This window comes from Macaca mulatta, chromosome 14, assembly GCF_049350105.2.
Source record: "Macaca mulatta isolate MMU2019108-1 chromosome 14, T2T-MMU8v2.0, whole genome shotgun sequence".
NCBI lineage: Eukaryota > Metazoa > Chordata > Mammalia > Primates > Cercopithecidae > Macaca > Macaca mulatta.
Window position 1 is genome coordinate 47,811,768 of NC_133419.1, and position 18,780 is coordinate 47,830,547.

At 52.5% G+C, this 18,780-nt stretch overlaps 1 protein-coding gene across 10 annotated transcripts in view; it reads right to left on the reverse strand.

Moving 5' to 3' along the window:
• Window positions 1–4,348: 4,348 nt before the first annotated feature.
• Window positions 4,349–18,780, reverse strand: part of OTOG (otogelin) — a 104,560-nt gene continuing 90,128 nt past the window's right edge. For 8 of the 10 annotated variants that reach the window (XM_077963151.1, XM_077963153.1, XM_077963157.1 and 5 more), the window contains 15 exons: window positions 17,753–17,947; window positions 17,350–17,562; window positions 16,659–16,763; window positions 16,420–16,527; window positions 15,901–16,002; window positions 13,129–13,227; window positions 12,218–12,258; window positions 10,489–10,564; window positions 10,218–10,396; window positions 9,359–9,463; window positions 9,064–9,183; window positions 7,808–7,853; window positions 6,965–7,042; window positions 5,989–6,068; window positions 4,349–5,887 (listed from right to left, as the gene is read on the reverse strand). In XM_077963151.1, coding sequence (XP_077819277.1) covers window positions 5,687–5,887; window positions 5,989–6,068; window positions 6,965–7,042; window positions 7,808–7,853; window positions 9,064–9,183; window positions 9,359–9,463; window positions 10,218–10,396; window positions 10,489–10,564; window positions 12,218–12,258; window positions 13,129–13,227; window positions 15,901–16,002; window positions 16,420–16,527; window positions 16,659–16,763; window positions 17,350–17,562; window positions 17,753–17,947 — 1,748 coding nt within the window. In that variant the 3' untranslated portion in view covers window positions 4,349–5,686. The remainder of the gene's footprint in view (window positions 5,888–5,988; window positions 6,069–6,964; window positions 7,043–7,807; window positions 7,854–9,063; window positions 9,184–9,358; window positions 9,464–10,217; window positions 10,397–10,488; window positions 10,565–12,217; window positions 12,259–13,128; window positions 13,228–15,900; window positions 16,003–16,419; window positions 16,528–16,658; window positions 16,764–17,349; window positions 17,563–17,752; window positions 17,948–18,780) is intronic. The other 2 variants (XM_077963156.1, XM_077963152.1) reach the window with 2 other exon arrangements.

Sequence of the window (18,780 nt, forward strand, 5' to 3'; positions counted from 1 at the left end):
ACTGTCCCTCCTCATGCCAGCTGTGGCCCTCTGAGACCCTGGCTTCTCTCCACAGCAAAGCCTTTCTCTTTCCACTGGCTTCTCCAGGGCATATGGTCAAATCACTGCCTTCTTCAAGTCCTCCCCTAACTCATGCGCTATCTCTTCTTTTCCAGCCACACTTCCTAGTGTTGTCCTCCTCACTCTCTCCACTTCCTCACAGAGACAGCACTGCCCACCAGACCCATCTTCCTGGGCACACAGCTGGACTACATTCCCCAGCCTTTCTTGCACTGAGATGTGACCATACAAGCCAGTTCAGGCCAGTGGAACCCGAATGGAAGGGAGTGAGGCACTTTCAGTCCTGGGCCCTGCAAGCTTCCAGCACATGCTCTCCCTGCACCTCGGCTGGCTGACGCCTGAGACCATAGAGACTCTGGGAGGTCCGTACTGAAAGTGGTAGAACCTCAAGACAGAGGAGCCAGGATCCCTAAATCATTCTGGACACAAAGCTCTAGCTACCCACTTATTTTGGGTGTTTTCTTTAATAAGAGGAAGGAATAAGCTTCTATCATGTGTGAGCCTCAGAAAAGATCTGACTTGCTGTGTGTGAAAAAAATAAGTGAGGAATTTGGTCTCCTCTCCTCTACCTCCCCATGTGGGACAACCCAGAAAAGCAGGGAAGAGGGATCTGGAACTCGGAAAAGGGGTTGGAAGGGGAACAGCTCTGGTGAGGGGAGAGGAACAGGGTGTTATCAACGAAGCTGAAGTTAGACATGTAGCGTTTGACTTCTAATTTGAAGTTGTTTCGGAACCTGTCGTCTGCCTTCCCCAAGCCACTATGACAAGTGTGCAAGACTCCAAGGCCTTGTGTGGTCAGAGCCTTGGGAAAATGTAAATGAAAGGACCACACATGGGTGAGGAGGCCAGGGGGACCTGGGCCTGGGGAGGGGGCCTGTGCAGACAGTGCCTACCAGAGTGACAAGGAAAGGGTTAAGGGGTCTGTGAGCAGGATTGGCTCTCCTCACAGTAAGGGTAGTAAAATCAGCATGTCGCCTCCAATTTGCTCCGGCCTGACCTTGAACGTGAATCATTCCATCACAATGTCCTTATTGATTTCCACAGGAAGAGGATTAAGCCCAGAAAATCGGGGCGGGAACTTGAGCCTGCACCACGGAGAATGGGATGGTTCTGCAGCTCAAAACTCCTCGTGTTTGCAAATACGTCACAGGGGGTTGCAGGCTGGGCAGCCGCCCTGCTCGGCCACCGATCTCTCAGTGGCTCCGCTGGTCCTGGGCTTCTGTTTCCTCACCTGTGTGTGGCCGCTGGGGTTGCCTCAAGCTTTAAGTAATGCACAGAGTGTGGGAAGAAATAGGAATGAGGGAGATGCCACAGATGTCCCTAGGGCCTTCAGTCTGTTCTAGGCTCTTCTGAGGATCTCCTGGGATCCAAAAAGGCTATTCTAGGACCAAAGTTGCCACTGAACCAGCTGGTGGCTCACCAGCCAGGAAGGACCTTCCTCAATCCTGAAAATTGTTGAAGGGAATGAGACCTGTGTGTGTGTGTGTGTGTGTGTGTGTGTGTTGTGTGTGTTGTGTGTGTGTATTACCCACACAGATGCATAAAGGAGGGATCATTCTGTGTGAACCAACCCACAATTTCCTGTCATCATTTAACATATCCTGGAGAGCCCAGCAAGTCAGTACCCAAAAGGGTTACATAATATTTGCGAGCATGGTTGTACCAGGTTGCTTGATCCTTCCCTACTGACAGGCATTTGCAGTTGTTACTAATTTTTAACACTCAGGACAATGCTGCAATAAACATCCTGGCGCATGCCTCTGTAGGAAGTCTTTCTTTGGTGCTATCTGTTTCCTATTGCTCCTGTAACAAATTGCCACACATTTAGTGGCTTAAAACACACACGTTTATTCTCTTACAGTTGTAGAGGTCAGAAGTATGAAATCAGCTTCACTGAGCTAAAATCAAGGGGCCAGCAGGCCTATATGCCTTCTGGGGGCTCTAAGAGAGAATCCAGTTCCCTGATTTTCCAGCTTCCAGAGGCTGCCTGGATTTCTTGGCCAGTGGCCCCTTATGCCAACTTCAAAGTACATCACTTCAACCTCGCTTCTGTCACCCCGTCTTTTCTCTCTGACTCTGACCTGCCTGCCTCTCTTTTATAAGGACCCTTGTGATTACACTGGGCCCACCTGGATGACCCAGGATAATCCTCTTATCTCAAGATCCTTAATCACATCTGCAAAGTCCCTTTTACCATGTAATGTAATATAAATATTCGCAAGATACAGGAATTAGGACGTGGACATCTATCTTTGGAGGACCACTATTCAGCCTTCCATAGCTGCCTAGAAATAGGATGACTTAGTTAAAGGAGATGTATATTTTACATTTAAATCACCATCTACAAATCGTATCTATTTGATATGAACACTCACATCAACACTGCTGGCACTGGCTTTTTGGAGGGCAGTGAACAACACTAATTAAGGTTCAAAGTCTTCACTGTTTCCTGCCTTCCCCACATTGGAAGGCAGGGTTGGAGATTTTCCTCTCCTTAATCTTTCACTAAATTGTCTTACCCTGAAAGAAAAAGTCAGTCTCCCCAGGAGAGATCTAGGAGACTAGGACTGGGAATTTTGACCAAAAGTTTAGAGTGAGAAGTTGGCTTCCAGTAGAAGGCAGGAGGGGTTGCCTGAGTGGGAGTGGAGGTGAGGTGGCCAGGGGGAATATCCAGGCATGCTGGGACTCCAACAGTAGGATGTGATCACCAGGAGCTATGGCCATCTGAGAGGACACAGTGGGAGTACAGCAAGAGGGCTGAGAACTGCTGCCAACTGGAGCCAAGGAGGGCCAGGTTACTGAAACTAGGTCACCAAAAATGGGTCGGATGTGGGGAACAGGCATCTGAAAGCCTGGAACCACCCTCCCGAATCGAGACTGCAGGAAGACGTTTAGGCCAAGGCTGGCTGACTTAACCTGGTGCCCTCTGCCTCTGTCTACGCAACAGCTGATGAAGAGTGGCCTGTTCAAAAGCTGCTTTCCCATAACTGGACATAAACAGATGGGAAGGGTCATGAGGTGAGGAATGAACAGCCAGGAACACTATATAGCCAGCAATGGCTATAAAAACTTCCTTATGTCTCAGCCAAAACATCTTGCCATATAATGGAACCAGGATTTTAAAACCAGTTCACTTTAACAGCCATGTTCTGTTTAAAGTCATGGTCTGTTGAAATCAGAGTTCAAAACTCTGAAAACTATTGATTTAGGGAGTGTGTGTAGCTAAGGAGATAACCGACTACAAGCCATGGATCATCGTCCCTTATAGAGAAATTTGGAAGCCTTGTCCCACCCATCTCTGGCTGTAATGATGAGAAATTAAGAAGTGTGATGTGTGCATTTAAGGCTATAAATGTTTCTCTAAGTACTGCTTTAGCTGCATCTCACAAGTTAATGTGTCATAATTTCAAAATTACACAGATCAAAATGTTGTCCAATTTCCATTCTGATTTCTTATTTGATCCATTGATTATTTAGTAATGTGCTGCTTACAAAGCCATAAAGCTTCATTAGGAAAATTCATTTTCATTAGGAAAAGACTCAGGGTCCATGTTAGCAGACAGATGTACCATAAGAAGAGCTTACTTATGAAATAAAAGCCAAGCCTTCAAAGTGTTCTTTCAAAAAAAGATGTTCTACCCTCTCTAGGCAGGGTGAAGCTCTTGCACTGTAAGCACTGACTCCTCTACGAGTTTTTTCTATTATTGAGGGGTGCTTTCCTAGCCCCCTCCTTCTCCTTCCCACATGGGACAACCCAGGAAAGCACCCTCCCATTTTCTCCTTAGGTGTCCCAATGGTCCTTCACAGGTGAAGTGTCACTGAGAGCCTGTCCCTGGGTGCTCCTTAATCCTACCACAGCTGACATGGTTGCAAAAACGTACTGAGCTCATTGGGAGAACAACAAGGAAAGAAATACAGAAATGTTAAGAGGCCAATATGAAACCTACTCTCTGGGTCTGCCTCATCCACATCTCCTGTGAGAAGCATCTGTCTCTGGGCCCACAGAACCAGGATCACTCCTCAGTCCCTCGCCTGGGTGCCAGCTCCCCAGCTCCCAATGTCCTCATCTTTCTCCTCATCCCCTTCCTCTAGAAGCCAGTCTCCAGTCCATTCAATTCCAACCAGCAAACACCCACCAATGGTTCTGCTGTGAGTGGGGCATGGTGCTGGGATGGATGGGGCAGAAGTGGTGCTGATGTCCAGGGCCATAAAATAGAGTCGTCTCTTCGCAGTGGATACTCCTCCAAGTTCAAAGTAAACCTGGCTCCCTCAGAGATGCTCAGAAGCCTGAAGTCTTCCTGTGGTTTATTGATACATAAACAGAACACAAATATGCGCACAAAGAGGCTTGGAAACAGCAGGGGGCCATCCTGGCACAGCCTCCTCACCTCAAGGGGCGTCCAGCCACATCTTCGGACACACAGGGCAGTGCTGGAGCCTGTACAACGTCATGTTCATGCTCTTGGGATCCACATGGCACAAAGTGGCACAGGGGTGGGAGACTTGCAGAGTAGGGTGTGGAAAGGGGCTCTGGCCCTGCTTTAGGGGACACTCTGGTTCAGTGACAAGGCTCTCACAAGTGCTCAGGGAGGCTGGGGCTGTGTTTTCCACTGACACCAACAGACACTCTCTTGCTAAACAGTCCCGTGGAGCACAGAGGCTGGCATGGGCTGAGCCACAAAACCCATAATCAGGCTCCTCTGAGCCCGACTCTGTCATGGCCTTGGAGAAAAGGTGCACTGCAAAGCCTGGAGCTGCATTTGCAGGCTAAAGGTACCCCCTCAGCAACCTAGGGTCTCAGAGGCATGGGCCGTCAACCAGCATCCTAAATAAGCAGTGCTGGACCCTCGCTGAGGGTTTCACTCCCCCACCACCACCTCACAAGGCCGGCCTGCCTGCTGGGAAGGTTGCCTTGGGGTAAGGGTACAGGCTTGGGTCTTCCAAATCCTTTCCTGAATTACCATCTCAATACCAGGACACCAGGCACCTTTCTTTGGACTACAGGGGACATGAAGGTCACTGAGCTCACTCTGACTTCACAGATCTTGGTGAGACAACCTGGGCCCTGGAATCCACCATCTTTGCTTTTGGGAACTCCTTCTGGGCAGCTATCTGCAAGCCTGAGTGTTGCAGGTATAACCCTCTTTCCTTTTACTGTGTCTGGTTTCTTCTGTAGTCAAAAAGGCCAAGAGAATGGGCCACTGCATCCTGCCCCTGTGCTTGGTCTTGGGTCCAGCTGTGGTTCCCATGTGAGCACCATGCACCATCCCACCTTCCCACAGCTCTCACCACCCCCCACCAAGAGCTGTGGCCAGGGTCACAGAGGTTCAGAGGGTGCTGCTCCTGCACCTAAAGCCCATTTTCCATCTCAAGCCAGGGACAAAGGTGAGCTCCCTAAGCCCTCAGATATGGCATTTTCCCACATGTGGAAAATGGGGAGCCCAGAAAGGGAGCCAGGATGGGAAGGGGTGACCCTTTCTGGTTACTCCTGTGACCTCTTCCCACCATTCCATGCTCAGCATGTACCAGATTTCTACCACCTTTAATACCCCCATTCACATTGGGCCAGCTGGAAACACGAAGTGGGGCCGGCAGAGGTGGTCCAGCTAGCCCAGGCCCCCAGGCCTCAGGACCACTGGCAGGCACAGTCGGTGGGCTCCTGCACGGTGTAGGGCACCCAGGTGGCATTGGTGGCACAGAAGAGCTGCACAGAGCGCCGCTGCAGGCCCACCTCGCGGCAGCACTTGCAGAAGCGGGCATAGGTGTTGATGTTGTAGTTGTAGATGCTGGCGGATGGGCACCTCCCATCACAGGACACTAGGTTCACCTGGAAAGGGGAGGCCAGTGAGGTAGTCTGTGGCGCTCACACCCCCAAATCCCCTCCATCCCCATCTTTTGCTGCCCCACTGCCTTGTGGGCACCACGCACAGGGGTGTGGCTCCTGCATTCGTTCTTGCGGATGGTCATGCGGATGGTCACCTTCTTGCAGGAGCGCCCATCCTCCTTACCTGGGGGGACAAGGGGATAAGGGAGCTGTGGCCAAGACCAGGCTTCTTAGGGGCAGTAGGATGGGCCAGCCCCAGGCAGTTAGTGTCATGCTGGAGGGTCTCTCTTCCTGCGTTAGCACCCATGCATTAGTACCCCTCCCCTTCCAGGGAAAGCCTTTTAACCCAATGCCCTGGAAGGAGGCGGAGTTAGGAAGGCACAGACAGAGCAGTGTGAGCAGGTGAGACAGGAAGGCCAGCAGGGCCCCCTTGAGGACTCTGTGCTAGGGCAGAGGAGCATCTGGAGACAAGTGAGGTATATATTTTTATACTTGTTATTCTGTATCTCCCACTAAATGTCAGCTCCACAAGGCTCTAAAGTGCCTAGAACAGTGCCTGGCACATAGTTGGAGCTCCACTAATATTTTCCAGGTACATGCACTCACTCTGTAACCCCAGGAATCCCTCTAGAAATGGAATGGAATCTTTTCTTCTGGTCTCTGAGCCTCACCACAGAGGTTTCCTACTACACCAGCTAGATGGCTTCTGGCCAGAGCTAAGTCCACTTTGTCTTCCCTCTCTGCTCCAGGAGGCAGGAGAACTAAGGGCTGTCCTGACATGGCCCTCTGGGTCCTGGACTGAGACTGGCTGAGTGACCAGCAAGAGCAAAGCAGTGGCGGTCTGGGACGTTGGTGGGCGCCAGGTGAGCGGGCCCTGCTGAAGCTTTCCCATGCAAGCCCAGCGAATACAGCTCACTACCCAGCATGCACTGCAGGCCCAATGGCCTGTGCCAGAGGTGGGGAGCAGGGGCCCACCCCCTCCCTTGCCCCCAGAGCTCGGGCCACCTAGCAGAAGGGACATTGCTGGACATAGCAACGCGGCTGCCTGCCTCCAGTCCAGTGGGCTTCCGAGAGGAGTACCTGAGCGACAGTGGACACTAACCCGTGGAGGAGAGGCGGGACTAACGGGGACCACGGGAAACAGGGTCCCCGGGAAACCTGGGGAGAGGGACATGGGGTGCAGGTCACATGGGGGCACACGGGACATTCAGGGAACATGAGTTTGTGGGTCAGGGATCAGCCGATGAGGCCTCAAGTCCGACTTTCTTGGAGTATATGAAATGCACATAACAGGGCCCCAAGTTCTACTGCCTTCTGGAGATGGGGTCTGAGCACCCTAGGAGGAGGGCAGGCACAGGGGAAAGATATGGGTGGGGGATTGAAGGTGGTGCAAAGCAGAGGCTGACTGGGATGTGCATATGCACATGGTTGGGGGCTACAGTTCTGGGTGGTCAGGGCTCCAGGAGCCAGGTATCAGGACAGGTGCACAGAGCTCACACTCAGACTGTCAGGGACACTGGAAGGTCTGAATCCCACCCAGGAGGCTCCTCCAAGACCAGGGCGTCTGACCACGGGAGAATTCATGTGGGAGCATCTGGGCTGGGAGCCTTGGCAGGGGCAGGAGAAGGCAAAGTAACTGGTGAACTACTGACCTCCTGAATGCTATGCCCCAATGTCCTCTGGCTCTGACAAGGAGCAGAGGCTTTGTATGAGAACAAGGACACAAACATGGCTTCCAGCCTTCTGCATATTTGCGCTAGTGCCATGAGCCCCATGGTGGGGATGTTATCCCTTCATCTACTCAGCCCAGAAGAGCTATCATTTTAGGTTCCAGGCCAGGAACCTGGTCCTCTGTCCCCTGACATGACACCCTGTGCCCCCATCAAAGCCCCCCACCCCTGGGCCCCCACCGTGCTCACTCACAGGTCCTGCAGCATCCTTCCAAGGAAGGTACCACGGAGCCCCCAACCTAGAGAGAGGAAGTCGGGAGAGGTAGGTGTGGAGACACCTGTCCAGGCCAGGAACCAAGATCCCAGAAACAGGCAGAGTACAGGAGTCTTGACTCTTCTCTCCCTGTGATGCCCCAGGGCAGGAGCACAGGCCCCTTGCCAGGCCATGGGAGAGCCACAGGGGCTAAGCTGGCACTAAGGCTGCACGTGGCCCCCTTGGGGCAGGAGCCCGGGTCAAGATGGTGCAGGGCCTCCCATCTTTCCTGGGGCAGCTACCCTCATGCCTTCCACTGCCTACCCCACTGCCAGTGCTTCCCAGCACAAAGGGTCAGGGAGAGGAGGGGTGCAGGGGTCACCCACTTGGGTCAGTGGCCTGGGCTCTACCTCAGCCCTGGACAAATCATCCTTTTCCTCTAGGCTTAGTTTTCCCATCTCTAAAATGGGGGCAAGTATCCCTTAAAGCCCTCCTCCTCTATAGTGAAATGGGTAAAACAATGGATGGGACAGTTCTTTCTACATAAGTGTATGTTGGGGGGCGGGTCTCAGTATGTGTGTGCGATTTTGTGAGCATATACATGAGTATCTGTGTGTACATGTGCGATTTTGCACGTGTGGGTGTGTGTATGAGAGTATCATTGAATGTCTGTGTATATTTGTTTTCTAGAGAAGAGTCAGAAATCTTCAAATGTCCACTGTTAATCTTAGGGACTTTAATAATTCAACAATAACCCCAAGCCTTCCAGAAAATCCTTTTCTCTGAGGTGTGCCCATACTGACAGCTGCCCATGCTAGTGCTGGACATCCACCAGCCATCAGAGGACTGAACTGCATCTGCGTGGCATGTGTGTGCAAGAGTGTGCTTATATGAGTGCTTTGAGGTGTGATGATGCGTGGTGTGTGCATTGGCATGCCGATGTGAATGTCCCTGGAGGGTGTGGTGTGTGAGTGGCTGGTGGCCTGTGTTGGTGTCTGGCTGAATGTGCCTAGAACATGTAACAGTGTGTGTTTGTGCACACCTGCATGTGGTCACGTGATGTGTGAAGAGGCAGGGTGTGATGTGGTCAGAGCAAAAAGAAATGCAGAGAGAGATGTGGATTTGGGGTGGCAGTGCAGGCATAGGCTCCAGGGAGCCCTTCCTCTTGCACTCCTGCTCACAGGACCCCCACCCCACTGCCAGCGAGACAGCTGATGCCCCTGGCCTACAGCCTCAGTGGAGAAGGAGGGACTAACCTTGGCACACTCGGTCTCATTGAGCGGTGGGCAACTGATGGGAGAGCGGACGAGCACGGCACCCAGGGGAGTGCTGCTGCAGTGGTGGCGAGCGCAGTCTGCAATCCAGGATGCCCCAGGCTGGAGGGCACAGAAGTGGGTGATGGGGGCTGTGGCCAGATGGACAGCCTGAGCAAACCCATAGGGTCTGGGAGCCTGTTTGTACCCAGCCCTGGCCTGGGAGCCAGAGAGGGCCCTAGTCCTGGTGTCCCCTCCTGGGACACCCTCCTAGGTGGGCAGCGAGGGGGCTGCTTACCAAGAACAGGGAGGTGGTGCCATTGGGGAAGGTGAAGAGACAGGACACATTCCTGCAGGAGCCACAGCAGGCAGCGAGGTCCCGCGGGTGCTGGTACTCTTGGTTCTACAGGCCAGGGCGGGGTGCGCCTCAGCCAGTTGCCCACCTCCACCCTGGCTCTTCCACTGCCTGCTTATCTATGAGGGACCCCAGAGTCCGGAAGGGCCCTTTGTAGGTACTCGGGAAGAGGAGCTCCCAACCTCCTTCTGTCACAGTCAGCTAATCATCCCTGTATCTACCCTGAGCCTCCCTTACAGCAAAGGGCATCTCCACCCTTTCCGAGACATTTCTGCTAAGTAGGATGCCAGTTTTCATTCCAGACAGACCTCCATTTGAGTCTCAGTTCCTGTAGGACTTTTGACAAATGACAGAGTCTCCCTAAGTCTCAGTTGTCTCCTCTGAAAAATGGGAATAATTCTAACCCCCTTTATCCAACTCATATTTTTTAGCCCTTACTAGAAGCCAGTCACCATCCTAAGTACTGGGCATGAAGAAGTGCTCACCAAATAGTAGCAATACAAGCATGCAAACCAAAGGGACAGGGAATGTGCCAGGCATTCCATAGGTACCTAATAAGTGTGTGCTCTCTCTGTCAACACCCACCCTTGCCAGGCACTAAATCTGTCCCTTACTGTCCTCCTCCTGGCCTCTCCCAACCCAGTCCCTTTCTTGGCACTTTCTACAGAGGTCTCTGAGGGCCCCTCTGACTTGTCTTGGAGGCTTAGGGCAGCTTCAAGGGCCCCTCTGATTCCTGGAGCACACAGGGTCTGCCAGGCTAGCTCTCCTGACACCACCCACCCCACCCTGGGCGACACCCTACCGCCTCGCAGTGGATGTCACACAGCACGGAAGTGGTGTTGATCTGGTAGAAGCTGGTGAGAGGGTCGAGCACGGCGGTGCAGCGGGAGGTGTGGCACACGCCGTCTGCTGAGAGTTCCACCACTGTCTGGCCGGGTTGCATCACGCCCAGCTCGTGGCTCAGACACACTGGGGCCTTCACTGGATGGGCATGCAGGGTGGCAACGGTCATCTAGAGCCCAGGCACCCATGCCCCCCCTGCCTGGCTCTGCCCCGAGGCTTCCCCCACTCACCACACTCGTACTTGGCGCAGCCACACACATTGTCCACGCTGTGCATGAACTCCTCGTCCAGCTGGGATTTCTCCCACTGGGTGGGGCAGAGGCAGTCAGCACCCTGGAGTGGGGGCCAGCCTGGCCCTCAGGAGCAGTCTGCCACCTGGGCCCCTCTCTATGTCAGTCCCTCCCTGTGGTGGGCAGGAGGGGGCTGGCAGGCCTGGGGCCCTGCAGCATCCTAGAAGCTCAGTCCAGTGTGACTCCCAGGCCTCCCCGATGAGGAGCACTGTCCAGTGTCCCCCCCTTTCTCAGTGAGGGACAGAGCCCTGGGTGGCTCACAGTACTTCTCACCTTTCTTCAGCAATTTTAAGGAAGGGGGAATGGGGGTCAGAGTGAGAGGAAATGTGTGCTGGGGTGTGAGGGTTACATATAATTCAGAAAAGGACTGTAAACATGACTTCACATTTCTTAAAGTATTTTCACTTCCCTCAGTGGCCACGCAGCCTGGTGGCTAAGGGCATTGTCTCTGGAGACAGATTTCCTGGGTGTCAGCTCTGGCTCTGTGATATACTAGCTTCATGACCTTAACCTTAGCTTCCTTGTTTGTAGGATTGAGAAAACAACAGAATCAACCTCACAGGTTGTTGTGAGAATAAATAATACACATGAAAGGTCTAGGAAAGTTCCTGGCACTTAGTAAGCTCTCAATAACATTAGCTACCATCATGACTGTCATCATCATCATCATCGCCATTATCATCTTCACCACATCATCATCCTCACCATCCCCACCACCACCATCGTCATTGCATTATCATCACCACCACCATCGTCATTCATTATCACCATCACCATCACCCTCACTGTCCCCACCACCACTGTCACCATTGCACTATCACCATCACCACCACCGTCATCATCATGGCATTATCACCATCACCACCACCATCATCCTCACCACCACCACCACCATCACCATTGCATTATCACCACCACCACCACCACCACCACTACCACAACCACCATCATCCTCACCATCCCCACCACCACCATCGACATTGCATTATCACCACCTCCAACACTACCACAACCACCACCATCCTCACCATCCCCACCACCACCATCGACATTGCATTATCACCACTACCACCACCCTCATCCTCACCATCCCCATCACCACCACCATCACTGCATTATCACCATTGTCACCACCACCATCATCACTGTCCCCACCACCATCCCCACCATCATCCTCACCATCACCACCATCATTGTCATTGAATTATCACCATTGTCACCACCACCACCATCCTCACCGTCCCCACCACCACTATTGTCATAGCATTATCACCATCGTCACCATCACCACCATCCTCACCAACCCAACACCACCATCATCATTGCATTGTCGCCATCATCACTGCACTATCACTATCATAGCCACCACCATCCTCCTCACTGTCCCCACTATCATTGCCACCATCAGCATCATCACTATCATCTTCATGATAATTTTCATCATCATTGTAGTGAATCCTTACCACAACTCTAAAGCATGATTATGTCCATTTTACAAAGGAGGGCACCATACCCGGAAAGCCAGTGGCAGAGCTTGGGACAAGAATGCTAACTTGCAACCATGGGTTCCTTGCACTAGATTAAAGGAGCAGGTTCTCTAGAGGAGGGGATACAGAGGAAAGGAAAAGGGAGCAGACCAGGGGGTGTTGGGGGAAAAGGGTCTCCATACCAGATGGCACCGGGGCACCGGGATTGTGTCACAGTCACACTCTGAAAAACACAAGGGGCCAGGCCCCACTTCATTAGGGATGTTCAAGTAGAAATCCCCTGGATACCCTGGACCTCTCACTGCTGGCACAACCCGTCTTCTGAAGACCCAGCTTCAAGGCTTGGGAGAGAAGAGAAAGAGGCCCAAATCTCAGCTTCCTTCCATCCCTGGGGGCAGGAGGAGGCCTGCAGCTCCTCTGGTTAGGCAGGTGGGCAGTGATGGATTCGGAACACCAAGCTCTCCACTGGGTGTGGAGCAAGGATAAATAGGCAGATGGGCCAATCACAGGTTTCCTTTTGTCACCTGGATTAATCCCTCCACCTGGTCCAGAGCCTATTCTTTTATTTTATTTTTATTTTTATTTCAGATGGAGTTTCACTCTGTCGCCCAGGCTGGAGTGCAGTGGCGCTATCTTGGCTTGTTGCAACCTCCACCTCCTTACAGGCACCTGCCACTGTGCCCAGCTGATTTTTTTTTTTTGTATTTTCAGTAGAGACAGGGTTTCACTATCTTGGCCAAGCTAGTCTTGAACTCCTGACCTCATGATCCACCTGCCTGGGCCTCTCAAAGTGCTGGGATTACAGGTGTGAGCCAACGCGCCCTGCCACAGTAAGGACTTTTTAAGATGGAAACCCTCTTTGGAATGAGAAACTTGATTTTTCCTTCTTTTACCCTGGAGAGAAAAGGCTATAGGAACGTTCAGCACTTGGAGTGCGGATGCAGGAGGAAGCTGATTCTTGTGGCTTCTTCTAGAGACCCTGCAGGGGACGGATCTGAGAGGAGTGGACAGTGGTAGGCCAGGCTCCCCCAACCCCTCCTCAGCAGGGCCACTGGATCTCCCAGTGGGGAGGCTGTCCTGACCACGGACTCACCACAGGATTTGTAGGGGCAGCAGCGGTCAGGGCTCCACACCTCCACCAGGGCAGTGCCCGGGCCACACTGCACTTGGGGACAGCGGAAGCTCTCACACACTGTGGGGGAGGAGAGGCAGGCAACATATCAGTCACAGGCACCTGGGGGTGTGAATCCTAAGAAGGGCAACACTGGCTAAGGAGGGGCTACCCCCAGCTACTCCTTAGTGACCCCCACTGTCCTCGGAGCCCCAGGGAAGAGTCTGGGCACCCAAAGTCTCCCCAGGGAGCTACTTCAGGTCGTGGTGCTGTGCCTGTGAGGCACTGGTGACATGACAGGGTCAGAACCTCAAGCTCATTAAATTGGGCCTCCCCAGTCTGCAGTCACCCTGCAAGAGGTGGTCCAAGGAAAGCCAGCCACTAGGGTAAGGTCTGCTGACAGGGAACATCCCGCTCTGTCTAACACAACCTTTCCCACCCTGTGGAAACTTCATCCACTTGGGGCCCACCTGAGCCTGCCCTGCTTCAGCTGATGCTACCCTGCAGGGCCCACACTTCCTTTCTTCCTTGTCTTCAGGCTGACTTTTCTCAGTTCAGGATTCCTCAGCCATTCTCATTTGCTGAGAGAACAAGGCAAGGGGTGAGGGAACTCCCTGGGTGCAACACTTTGGTGGATAGGGGAGGGGCAAAGGTCAGCACGGAAGGTGAGGATCTGAAAACTCTAAGAGCCACTTGATTTACTAATAAAGTTATTGTCACAATCAAGGATTATCAAATGATGTTCCAAAAATTATGAGGAAGGGCATTTTTATGGTGTCAAAGGAATAGGTTATCTTCTGGTTGGAAGAGGAAAAATGTAAGATGGAGAGATCTTAGGATTACAGTATCACCCTAATCTGGGCCAATGTTAACATCGATTCTAGTGGCTCAGCCAGATAGTGTGTGGCACCCGATGTGATGTGCTATGAAGCTTATGCACGCACTGTCTAGCCCCAAATTTTTAACTTGAACCCATCAAGCCTTAGATGGAAATTTCAGTTTTAGGAAGCACAGAGGCCCAGGGAACAAGGAAAGCAGCTCCAAAAGACAGCAACTGGCGAAGTCCAGAAGCGGGGACTCTGCAGGGTCATGGCCTGGACTCTACAGTGGGAGGTCACACAGGAAAAGGGACCTGTGCTAGGTTAAGAGAGATGTGAGGCACATCATTATAATGCATTGTCCGGGACTGAATCCTGGACTGGACAAACAGGAAGAAACATGGACTGGGCATGAGACAAGTTGAAAACGTATTAACGTGGAAAGGTAGAGATTGTTCACTGAAAACAGCCAGTTAAAAAAAGAGTATGTCCAGGATGAGATGATTTTGGTAAACCACATCTACATAAAGCCATAGAGAGAATCTGGAAGGATATGTATCCACTAAAGCATTGGCAGTGGAATTATCTAGCAGGTAGGAAGGTGGTATTTCATTTTCTTGCATTTAGTTGGAATTTGTACTTTCTACAAGGCATATACAGTGCTTTTGTAACAGTAAAAGTATGATGAAGACTGGGAGAAAGTGATAATATCAACAGCCTCTGTTTTTGAGCACCTACTGCATACCAAGGACCATTAGGTCCTTCACATAAATTATCTCTAATTTCCACAACAGCCCCTCAAGGCAGATACTAGCATCACCATTTTACAAATGAGCAACCTTGGCTCAGAGAGTAAGGCACTTGCCCTGGGCCGTACAGCTGGTAGACAGCCTAACTGAGGTTCGGAAACCAACTGACTATGCCCATACTCCATCCACCGGACTAGGCTGCCTCCCGAGAAACATGGGAAGAAACGTGAAGAGAAGGAGAAAAGATAGTGAATCTCTCCTCACGTCTGTCTGGCAAATACCGTGGCAAGTGGGCCAACCAGCTCCTGGTCAGGTGCAGCCAGGTAATCTGGGTAACTCTCAGGGGATGGGAGCCTACATTGTTTCGGAGGTGGCTCTTGACATTGAACCAATCAGGGTAGCCCTTGGGTGTCCTGGTGGAGGCCCCTCTCCTACTCTGTGTAAGAAAAAACCTCATGCTTCTCCTATTATCAGTGTGCAAAGCAATTTTTGTAAATTGAATAAAATCTAAATCGAACCATTTTGTTCATTTTCATCCATTAGATTTACTTACAGTCCATAATGCTGGCTGCACTATGCTTAACAAGTTACTACTGAGGTACTATGTACACAGTGCACTCTATATCAAGGTACTATGAACACAGTACATGATATGCACATACTACCCATGTCTACGTGTATGTATAATATCATATATACAGGTACCAGGCCCTAGAAAAATACTGGGAAAAGTATACTTTTATTTGTCATTACAAAATAACAGAGCTTCAGAGGCTTTGCAACACAGGGCCTTCTGTGATACAGCCTCCAGGAGCGGGCACTATGGTGACACAGTGGCGAAAGGGACCCTGAAGGGGGGCCTTGGGTGAGTCAGGGAATGAAGACTTCTTATCAGTGCTGTGGGGGATGAAGGGACCCAAGTATTTGCCTTCAACCCAAGCCTCTGTCTGGTCCTTGGGGGCCTCCATGGAGGGGACAGACCTGGACCTCCCACCCTCCAGCCTGACAGTGTGACCTGGCTTCTTCAGGTGGGCCTGCACTCGTCCTGGCTTCAGCTGCTCGGCCCTCCACAGCTCACCACCTGGGAGCACTCTGTTGCTCCCTGTCAACCCCCATTAGTCCCAGGGTGGGGACTCTGTGAAGGGTCCTTCCCGCCACAGCCAGCCATGTGCCCAGCCAGGACTCACCACACTGGTACAGAGGGCAGCAGAGCTCTGTGGTGTTCCTGTGCACGGTGAGCGCCTCCCCTTCTTGACATTCGGGGATGGGGTCTGGACAGTCGCCACAGGCTGAGGGGGAAGAGGGCCAATGCTGTCACAGCAGTCCCCTCATAGGAGCTTGGCACACAGCACGTTGCTGGGGGTGGGAGCTCCTCAACAACCCAGGTGTGGTAGGAGCTAACTAATGGCAGCATCACATGGTCTCATGTGACTCATTCTGGAATCAGAATCTGGAAGTTCTCATGTCCACCCAAACATTTACACGGAACAAGCACCTGTTTCCTCTTGCTCAGTAATCTAGGAGGAACACAGGGTCAGTGTTCTCTTCCTCCCACCCTGTTTCCTGGACAGTGAGCTTGTCCTTCTCCCTTCTCCCACCCCATTTGAAGACCCCCAGCTTTCCTGCCAGCTACCCAAGGACACAAGGGTGAGGCTAGCAAACTGTGATCCGGCTGTGTGCACTGGCGTCTAGTGGTGGCGACCCACCGCAGAAGTAGGAGGTGCAGCAGGAGTCCCCCAGGCGGCCAGCGATCAGGGTCTGGTCCTGTCGGCAGCTGGGGACAAGCTCTGCCTCACAGAGATGTGGGTCACACTCTGGGGAAAAGGCCGGATTTAGGTGCTGGGAGAGGAACCTGCCTGGCCACACCTGAGCCCCTGCTCCCAGAGCTGTCCTCCCCACACTGCCCTCAGTCCATCCCCCACCTTCCCCGCCCCAGGCCTCTCACCACAGCTGTAGCTGGGGCAGCAGGAGTCCTCCTGGAAGTGGGTGAGGAGGCGGTGGCCTGGGTGGCAGGTAGGGGCGAGGCCCTCACACAGGGTCTGGTTACACACTGGCCCCGGGGACCACAGGGCCTGTCACCTCAGGGCCGGATGTCCCCACTGCTCTCCAGTGGAGAGCACTGAACAACTGCCCAAACCCTGGATGCCTGGCCCACTCCTCCCCCGACTGCTCCTCCCAGCCCCCAGGACCCACACTCCTAGATGAGGCCTTTGAGGGTCACACGAGGGTTCAGGGCTGGGACAGAAGATTAGCAAGAGCTGATATCCATTGACACGTGCCCCATCTCACAGCAACCCCAAAGATGGGCCCGATCATCAGCTCATGTTCTGGGAGAATGAAAGAAGGCACAGAGGATGTGAAATGATTTGCCTGAGGCCACAAGGCTACAGGTGGGGAAGGAAGAGTGGCCAGGCTGCCTGGCTCCACAGCACTCCCTGCACTGACTCCTGCACCTCTGCCCCTGCCCCCAGGCAGGGCTCTCCCCTCCTCCCAGCTCACCCCCTACAAGACATTTGGCTTTTCCTAGGCCTTGTCCTATCTATCAGGGTTGGTGTGCAGGGCTGATGGATAGCTGTTTTACAGCTGTTTTAACTGTTTTACAGTTGAGATCCAAGGAAGTAAAGGCGGACACTCACCACAGACAGTCCTCAGGCAGCAGGGGTCCTTGGTAGGCAGGAGCAAGGCCACCTCCCCAAATCGCGGGCAGCTCTCAGGGCGGGGATCAGGGCAGCCCAGATCCACCGGGATGATGGTGTCTGGGGCTTGGCACTGGTGCTGGCAGCAGCCGCTGAGGGAGCTGTTCCAGGTCTCCCCCAGGGCCCTCGGCACCCCCATGCTGTCAGTGCAGGCTGCAGAGGGGAATGGAAGGGTTCGAGGTGAGGAAGGTGAGCCCAGACCTTCCCAGGCTAGACTCTCCCTGGGATACTGACCACCCCTAAGCAGACCTGAAAGGATGCAGATGGGCCTCAGCTATGGGTAACAGGTGGTGAGACCAAGGCTGGCTTTGGAGGCCCCTGCTCAGGGAGGGGAGGAACCTACCACACTTGGCCTCTGGGATGCAGAGTGCAGAGTGGCGCCGGTGCAAGATGGTGCCCTCGGAGCAGACGCAGCCCTCGCCCAGCACCTGGCAGCGCTCTGGGTCCAGAGGCCCTAGTATCCCATCCTGGCATGTCTTGGGTGGCTCACAGGCCGTCACACATGCCTGGTATGTGGAGTCGCTGGAGCACAGGAAGGCTGCAGGGGCACAGTGGGCACCAGGCCTACCTCAGACCCCAGGCAGGGCTCCCCACTGAGGGCCGAAAGAACAGGAGGGGATGAGGAGGGGGCTCAGAGTGTCATCAGCACCTCAGCAGAGAGTACATAAGTCAAAGGGCTTGGTGACATCACCTCCTTCCTTAGATCAGGACTCAGCAAAGTACAGCCCACAGCCTAAACCCAGCCCACTGTCTGTTTTCACAAATAAAGTTTTATTGGAACACAGCCATGCCTGTTCATTTATATTCTTTCTAAGGCTGTTTTTGTACTAAAAAGGTAGAGTTGAGGACTTATGACTGAGACCATATGGCACACAAGGCATCAAATACTTACTTTCTGGCTCTTTACAGAAAAGGTTTGCCAATCTCTTGCTCTAGATCAGTGTTTTCAAACTTTCTGGATTGTAAAAAGTAGATTTTACATTGTGGCCCAATACACACAAGCATGTAGGACAGTGGTCCTCAAACTCGACTACAAAAGAATCCCTAGGGAGTTTTTGAGGTATCATTGTGGGGACCCCACCCCAGGCCAATTGAATCTCTGATTGTGAGGCCCATGCCTTTTCAAGTTCCCTGAGTGATTTCAAAGGGTATTTAGGATTGAAAATCGCTTCTATATAAAATAAAAAATCTCTTTTACAAAATAATACTAAACTTTCTATGAGCAATACACACTGGTATTTTCTATTCTATTCTATTGTATTTTTTAAAATGCTGGTGCTGACCCTCTAAATTGATTTCATACCCGCTGAGTTGGGATCCACACTTTGAAGAACACAACCCAAGAGGACTTTTGTCTTTTCCTCTTTTACC